The 8,689-nt window shown below is 40.7% G+C and overlaps 1 protein-coding gene across 3 annotated transcripts; it reads right to left on the bottom strand.

Moving 5' to 3' along the window:
- Positions 1-687: 687 nt before the first annotated feature.
- LOC108563295 (ubiquitin carboxyl-terminal hydrolase 2-like) lies at positions 688-8,050 on the bottom strand. 3 transcript variants are annotated; one of them, XM_017921925.1, is made up of 9 exons: positions 7,762-8,050; positions 6,102-6,399; positions 5,661-6,039; positions 3,237-3,612; positions 2,953-3,181; positions 2,645-2,891; positions 2,503-2,581; positions 2,191-2,419; positions 688-2,029 (listed from the first exon to the last, which is right to left on the bottom strand). In XM_017921925.1, exons 2-9 carry the CDS (start codon positions 6,284-6,286, stop codon positions 1,942-1,944), a joined length of 1,812 nt encoding a protein of 603 aa, XP_017777414.1. In that variant the 5' UTR covers positions 6,287-6,399; positions 7,762-8,050; the 3' UTR covers positions 688-1,941. The 3 variants fall into 3 exon arrangements, with proteins under 3 accessions (XP_017777414.1, XP_017777415.1, XP_017777416.1); XM_017921926.1 differs by lacking the exon at positions 7,762-8,050 and adding an exon at positions 7,495-7,589; XM_017921927.1 differs by lacking the exons at positions 5,661-6,039; positions 6,102-6,399; positions 7,762-8,050 and adding an exon at positions 4,257-4,505.
- Positions 8,051-8,689: the final 639 nt, after the last annotated feature.

Below are 8,689 nucleotides of genomic sequence, written 5' to 3'. Positions count from 1 at the left end.
CTTCGTGGTAGGAAAATCGAAAGAAAGAAAAAAAAGGAGCGAACGGAAATGCCGAGTATTTAAAGAAAACGCAATTAGCGTTCCAATTAAATATTCGATAAAGGACTGCAATTACGTTCCAAATTGGATGTAATGTTATGTAATGAAGCACCTTCAAGGGATTACTTTTCTTTTGATACACCCTGGATAATCCCCGAATCAGTACTTTATATAATACAACTTAACTATTAGTCTAACTTCATTAGCAAGATCTTAATTATCCAAGTAAAATTAAGAGTCTGAACATAATTGCTTCAGTTAAAACAAAAACACTAATATAATAGATAAAACACAAAATATTGATGTTATTCCAACTAAATAAAATAACTGATTAAATTAAGTAAAAAGTAAAAATATTTCTGTTCAGGTGCAATAAGGTTAATGCATTTGGCAAAAGTATACATAACATATTTTTTTTTTAATAACAGAAATAGACCAGAGTGCGAAACGCGAGGAAAGGAGAATCGGATGCGAATAAAAGTAGGGCGATATTAATAAATTCATTTATTATTCAAACTTAAAAAAAAAACAAAATAACTTAAATCGCTTCTCGTAAAATCAATTTACATTATTATATCATTTATTTTTATTTTTTTTTTGGCAATAGACAAAAGTCTCAAAACTCAATTATTACTATTATTTTTTTTAAATATTTCTCTTCATTTTTTTTTTTAAATTTTCTTGCACAAAGCAAAAGGAGGAGTAAAAACCTACGGCAGATCCAATAACTAATTGATATATGTATAAATCATCAACTAAAATCGAAATGATTCATTTAGGCTCCAATTCCGCTGTACATATACATTTTCAATCAATCAATATATTTATATAGTTTTCTTTTAGTTTTTTTTAAACGAAATGCAGTAAGTAACCTTAACGAAAGTAAACATGTTAAGTAATATAATGTGGTCGACGTGCTTCGGCTAAATGAGACGAAAGTAAGTATCTAAATAGATAGAATTTCTATTACTAAAATTGTTAATTTCTCATTTTTTCTTCTTCTTTTGTTTGTTTGTTTAAATATATATTTATATGTATATAGCAATGTAGAAAGGTACACAATATATTATTATTATTATTTCCTGATTCTCATTCGTCTTAGTAATTGCCCTTAATGTAGTGTAGTAGTTCCAATTTGTTTTCCTTTCATCTTCTTCGAAAAAATTTGAACATTTCATTTTCCATGTACAATAATAAATCTATACAAGAGTATTCAACATCTAGATAACAAATGTATATAATATATAATAATAATATAGAGTTCATATTTGTTCATTCACAAGTAAATAAGTACTTATCTATTATAAATATATCCGCATATTATATTACAAATTTATCGTGTGTATAATAGTTTCTAATCATTATCTTTTTTTAATTATTAATTAAATTTTTAACTTTTTTTTGGACGTGGTTCGGAAACCATAGGCGGCGAAATTAATTATGTAAAGTAAAATAGAAGACGAGAAATAAATGGAACGTGGAAATCAAAATTATAAGAGAGAAAAAAAAAATGTATATTCGATCGAGGACTTAATAGAAAAAAATTGATTAAAATAAATAAATCCGTGCGACTAGAAGGGATCACCCAAATGTTACGTGTTTATCTGTTTTTGTTTTTCCAAAAGAATATAGTTTCTTCCCGGTAAATAATAAAAAAAATAAATTACAATAAATAAAAATGAAGATGTCTCTACAGTGAATATGGTCGATGAAAAGTAGTTGTAGTAGTAGTAGTTCTTTCGTCCATTTCGCTTTTAGTTTAGTTCTCTCGGGACATATCGTTTGCTTTAAGATCAGAAAATAAATATGGCAAAGATTCACAGAAAAAAAAATTATAAATAAAGTTAAAATAAAATTCGTATTAATTTCTTTTATAAAACCTAGTTCTTCGTCGCACGCTCATCATAGGTGCGACAGTTTCGAGTCCAACTCGTAGAAAAGCACGTACGCCTCGCCACTCACTATACTCCTAGGCATTATTGTCGACACCCTAAAACAGAAGAAGAGAAAACATGCATAATTCGAAGCAAAGATGACAGATGCTTTTTATTTTCTCGTGTCAAGTAGCTTGGATGAGACTAGACAATGAATTGAAGTTACTTTTCGCTCTCTCATAAAATGTACGACTATATATTGTATTGAAATAAGTACCTTGAATCGTTGTACTCGTGCCACGATTGTGAATAGGGATGTCTGCAGTAGGCCGTGTAGTGACCACTGTAAGTTGTGCCGCTGTGATTGGAGATGGCGTAAAGGTTGTATCTGCATTGGCTGTGAGCCTCCGCCGCGTAATTGCTCATATCCAAACCTTCGAGAGGGAAGTCAACGACGACGGAAAGCTTTCCCCTGAAACGCTCCGTCGGCGAAAATCGTTTCAAATCTATTACCAACGGGTTAAGGAAAACAATTTTCATACTCATCGTTTCAAATAGAAAACAATAATGTTAATAAAAAAAAGGATACGAATCACTAAAATTTTCGGGAACTTGTGAATCGATAAGGACTTGGTGCACTTCCTGCGCTCTTTGCACTTCGCACACGTCTAAAAACAAATCGATTTTAAAAAGATTTATAATTTTAGTTGTAGACAATCCAAAATTCTTACCGGTTTCTCGTCACCGTCGAGGGTCTCCTCTCTGGTGAAGCTTTCAAGGCACTGCGAAAGACGGACAGGACCGGACTTTTGTGGTATCGGAAGTGAGAGATCCCAGAACGGGTCGAAGGTGACGGAGCAGTGACCGCAGTGGGTGCAGCGCAACGTAGACTTCAGCTGCCCGACGAAGATGTCCACTACCTTGGAGTTTTCGCGCCTCACGTACCTCTGCCACGACTCAGTGGCCTTGTCGCTGTCGCTGTTCAATCAATCATCAATATTAATTAAACTAAATTAATTCTAAAAGTAAACAGGCAAACCTTAGATTTTCGTCGATCTCGGTATGGATTGGAGAAGGTTTTGTAGCGACTCGGTTCACGTCCTCGTGCAAACCTTCCAGTAGGTACCTGAGAAACTCTTGAGCGTCCTGCTGCGAGTACCCCATGAATCTCGGAGCGAACCTCTGGATCTGCGACTTCAAGCTCACGGTATTCACGACCCTCTCACTAGAATCCTCCGACCACAGTTCTTTGATAACCAGAGCAAACGCTGAAGAAATCCAATGCGTCAAGTATATGCAATTGAGAAATGCGGAAAGAACAACCTTTAATCAGGGCACCCTTCATGCTGGAGACCGTCGTGTTGATGTCCGCAACGTGCGAGTCCTTCTTCAGGTATTCCAGGAGGAGTTTGGTGTTGGACAGACACTGGATGACGGAGTTCATGAAGCATGTGTTTCCAATGTTCTTGAGCCCGTTGAGACCCAACTGCTTCCCGGGGCTCGAACGATCGTAACGCCTGTCCTCATCGATGATGTCGCTGCGGGTTCTGCCACCGTAAACGGACTCCCTTTCGCTTGAATTCCTCTGCGAGTTTGTTCCGGATGCACTCGTCCCATTATTGGTAACCGAACTACCGATCGAAGTCGAATTTTGGCCGGCGCGATGGTTGAGCCTGCTGGGTGATGTGCTCGCAATGTCCTATAAACAAAAATCAGAATTGCATCAAACAGAAGCAAAGAGATGAATCCATCAACAAAGAGATTAAAGAGTAGTAGCTCAGTTATGCGAATTATTGAAGCGGCTGGTTGCGTCTCACCAAGATCCTCTTGCGCGACCTCCAATTATCCAAGAAGCCGACGATGAAGCCCAAGAGAGCAACGAAGAGGAGCAAACCCCAAATCGGGTACAAAACGTACTTCTCAAAATCAGATCTACCCATGACACATCAGTGCTGTACATTTTTTTGACCTAAATCCAGTTAATAGCTTACATAATTGACGCACTATATAAGCGTTCTTCTCAAAGATCCAGGTTTCTTTTTATTTTATTTTTCTCTCCTGACCCGAGAAGACAAGATACGGGAATAAAAAGAAATAAAATAAAAATTCGAAGGAAACACGTGTAGAGGTTGAGAGGAAATAAAACGGCGCGGTCCGCGCGCGCGCTCGCTCGCCTTCCTACGGAAACTTTTCTAATAATACGCGACGCAACTAACACTCAAATGCCCTGCCAAGAATACCCAAAAAACACCGAGGAACACCGTCCATCCATCCAAATAAAACGCATTTAAATAGGGATTTAGAAGAGGACAGGGTTGTGTAAAAAGAAAAATTTAAACGTACCAGCAGATGAATTCCTGTGGCCCTGTTTCCGCTCGCGAGAGCGTTGTAATGCCTCAGCGACATCACCGAACACTTTCACCCAGTTTATATCAACAAAAGCAGAACGCACGAAAAGGAGACACCTTCTGCACGGCAAATGCGAACGTTATCAATCCAGTTCGGAGCGATTGAATGCAGTTTGTGCAAAATATATTTTTGCGATGATGCGCGTTCGCTCTAGCGAAGGGCACTAATGTCTCGACGAAACGAGAAAAAAAAATGCGCTTTTAAAGCATGCCAACGAATTAGAGAGGAACGAAAACAAAACAGCGAACAACACACTAGAGAGGATCAGGGGAGACGGACGGGGAAAAAAAATAGCGCAAACGATATTCGGTGGCTGACATACACACGAAAAATAAATTCAGAATGACAATGGCCTCATATGATCCGCGTTCGGCGATCGCTGCCTTATCGGACGATGTAATTGAATTAGAAACATTCCACCAACTCTAATCTAAACATTAGATAATAGACGCTAAACCGGAGGCCGTTTTTTTTGTTGTGCTTAAAAAATTAATGGTTCTACCAAGTTCGAGAGGAATTTTAAATTTCTGAAGATTAGTATAAGAAGATGACTATCATACTCGAAAAAGATAAATTACTTAAGATGAAGAAGAAAGTATTTATCTCAAAACTGAATTAATCATTACAGAAATACAGTCAATGTAATATGTGTGATGATACTGTTGATCTGAGCTCAAAGTTTACCCCAAAAATCAAATCATAATGACTTACTTTAAGGGATTTTTTGGATTTGCTGAAGCCGGTATGCTCCATGTCTCCATTATTGTCCACGGCGTCTCCCTTATCAAAGTCTTTGCTAGGTATATAGCTGGCAAAATTATTGACGTGATTGGAGCGAGCGGCGGCCGCTGATGCTGACGAGGAAGAAGCCGTATCCAGCTTACTGTCGCACTTCGCTCCTCCACCACCACCACCACCACCAGGAGGTGCAAGCCTTTCTGCGGCTGCTAAACGACCCCCCCGGAGCTCTGCGCCATCATTATTAGACTTGTTGGTCTTCCTGTCAGAGGCAGAGACATTGTCACTAGGATTACTGACGTCGTTCGACTTTTTTGACGTCGTTTTCCTATGTTCCCCATTGACTTTCGACGAGTTTCTCGACTTTCCCGGCGCCATCACCCTGCGCTCCCTGGTGACGGCCGCCGGAGACGAGGCCGGCGCCGACGCCTTCCCCGCCTTCGAGCTCTTGTCGAACTTCTTGCGCATCTCCGACACCGACGGCCGGTTACCGTTGTCGTCGTCTTGGTTGTACATATTATCAGTTTCAAAGTTAGTATTGTTAGTGAAAACTCGCACACCGGCCGAACAGCTAGTATTGTTAAGGTTCAATTCCGTTACCTTCTTCTTGGTCGCGGAGGAGGTGGAGTTTGATGATGATGATGATGAGGTCTTCGCCTCTATCGGCGGCAGACCGATGTCGTTCAGCGTCTTCGAGCGAGAGATGTTGTTGCTCGACTCTCCTCGATTCCTGTGGATAGCCGGAACGTAGTTTGCAGGTGAGTACTTGTTGCGGATGTCGGCCACAGATTCCACAACGTTTATTGCCGACAGCCTGCTGCTGCTTCCTTCTCTCGACAACGAAGGCTCTCTCCTATCCAGGAGCGATGGCTCGCGCAAAGAACTTATACCGGAATCTCTTGAATCTCTCCTCACGCTCCCCTCGCGCGACTCCTCTCTGAACCTAGTCGTCACGCCATCCTCGGTTATGCTTCCAGTCCTTAAATTTTAAGTACGGTGAAAATTAGTGACACGACCCACGCAAAACACGAGAGTATTTACCTCGAGAATATCCTCCTTCCGTCCGAATCCGTGTAACTCCTCGACGTGTACCTCTCACTGTACGAACTTATCCTCGGTGTATACGTCCCCGCACTTCCGTAGAATGGTCTGTCCAACGTGGAGGATCCGTACATCGACCGGTACGATCCTGATGAGCCGCTGCGGTGTGGAGACAGTACAGGCATTTTGTTCTGGAGGGATGAATGCGACGAAGAGATGCGACGCGCAGATACCGAAAACACGAGAAATCAGAGGACGGCTTAGTTTCAAACACTCAAGAAACGTTCATTGTTCAGACCTGAAACACACAAATTACAAACTAATTAAACTCCGGTTGAAACATTATTTCAACATTAAATTATTCTTATTTAGAAACTATGAATAATTGCATATAGTTAAAAATAAACATTGTAAACTAACATAAATATATACTTTTAATATTTTCTTAACTTCTCGCTGGAAAACGTTTAAAACTGCAGTAATTGCTTAAAACAACAGTATTTTATAAATATTTTTAATAAATTTTGTTATTTCATTTCCAAGTGTATTCTATTGATTAAAGGAAATGTGAATAACGTAACGATTATCGACGCGTGTTTCAGAATTTGAATATACAGCAAACTTAATTAATGTCAACGTACAGCGATGATATTCAATTTAAATATTGCATAAGCTGTGTGATTCGAAATGAGTCATATGTAAATGAGTAAGAAGTTATACGTGTTTCTCGGAACGCCGGATCAATTCTGATTAAAATACTTAAATTTGCTTGAAAAATCCAGCCCACTTACCATTCAGAAAATTGTTTTCAAGTATTTTTGGTTAATACAGATGAATCATTTGTTTTGTGGGTGTTCGTTTGCGCAAAGTTTTGGACGAAATGTTCAACTCGAATGTACAATGTGAATATTTGCGAGCGAACGGAATGCGGGTTGCATAGCAATCCATACCGAATTCAAAAATTTTAGTCAAGTCACGAGATGTTTGATTTCGATGGGATTGTCCTAGACACCACGAATACGTGAACTACTGTAGTGGTCAAAGGACGACCCAAAGGAATACCACGAGCCGATGAAATATTAAAAGGAGGCACGCGTTGCGTTCGCATTGCGAACGGAGCGAAATCGATACGAATTATTATTGCTTCTTGTTGATCACTTATATATTTATATAGGTTTTTTGCCACAGGGAGGAGGCAGAGAATTTGCGCATTGTTGGAGCGTTATTTTCGTCCGGAGATTTTTTTGCACTGCGGCGTTACAAATATAGCGAGTGCAGGCAGGAATTGGGTTGAAATCGAAAGCGAAAGCCGATCGTTTTGGCATTAAGTCGAGGTGATTGAGTGCAATGAAGGAAGGAAGATGAAAATGCATATAACAGATGCAAGACTTACGTTCGAAGTTGCGGCGAGAAAAATTGCGGTGCCCGAGTGCGTGTGTGTGCGAGTAAAAACGCAGAGGGATTGAGAACATTAGGAAAATAGAGTCATGCGTTTATTTTTAGCGCAGCTATTTTGTATTTTTAGAAGCTTTCTCGAAAAAAGAAGAAAACGAAATGAAAGGAGGAAAAGAAATTTTCGGAGACGGGACGACCGGTCGTGCATCTTCCCTCTAATTAATCCCCTCGAAAAGGAATAATAAATAAATTGGCCCTCACTCACCGTTCATAATAAATGGGCAATTGCTGTACGGCGCCCCCAGGTGTGCTTTGCTGTTTTGTTTGTGTTTCCTTTTGGTGTTGGAGTTGTTGTTACTGCTGCTTGTTGTTTGTAGCTGCGGGTGGAGGCGGTGCTCCGTTATGTCGGACTGCCTTTTTGGCGGGGTTTCCCCGTTGAAATTTAACCGCAGCGCCGCAGACCGTGGAGAAGTCGTCGTCTGGTCCGTCTCTCCTCCGCCATCTTCGGACGGTGACGTCAGGCGCGCGGCGACGGTGGTGGTGGTGGCGGCGGCAGCAGCAGCGGCGGCGGGGACGGCACGGGTCACGCATCGCGCGCGCGGCTCTCGCGCCTGACCCTGAAGTGGGACACCTCCGCCCCCGCCACCTCCTTAAGCACCCTCTGGGCCTACCCATTTTCTGAATAATGCACCAGGTGACTGCCGATGGACGTGCCATTCTCTCTCTCTATCTCATACACACTCTCTCTTTTATCTTGCTTCCGTTACCTTCGCGAGGGGCACGTTCCAAGGACTCGCCTCGGTGCGCAAGCCCCCGTGACCCAAATTGGCGAAACCGAGCCTAATCTTCCCATTCATTCATTCATTTACATCCATTTACCGCATGCAAAATTTCTGAACGCCGCACAGGTGGGAGCTCCACGGTCTACGCAATCGACATACCTTCCCATCACCTTCAACTCAAGTTTATGGGATCAAGAACACATCCAATGCCACAGTATACACGAAATCAATCTATAAACTTCTTTTTACATCGTCCAATACATATTTACATTTCATCATTCCTTAACTTAAAGCGCGATTTACACTGCACGAAAGTCTACTCTCTCATTTACAGTTAATGCATAACAATACGTTAATGTCTAATTAAAATGAAATTGAAAGTCCATGACTTTGAATCTTTTTAACCTTTGC

This window comes from Nicrophorus vespilloides, unplaced genomic scaffold (genome assembly GCF_001412225.1).
Source record: "Nicrophorus vespilloides isolate i.1.1-1 unplaced genomic scaffold, Nicve_v1.0, whole genome shotgun sequence".
NCBI classification, from domain to species: Eukaryota; Metazoa; Arthropoda; class Insecta; order Coleoptera; family Silphidae; genus Nicrophorus; species Nicrophorus vespilloides.
This window is presented reverse-complemented; position numbering and strand designations above follow the sequence as displayed.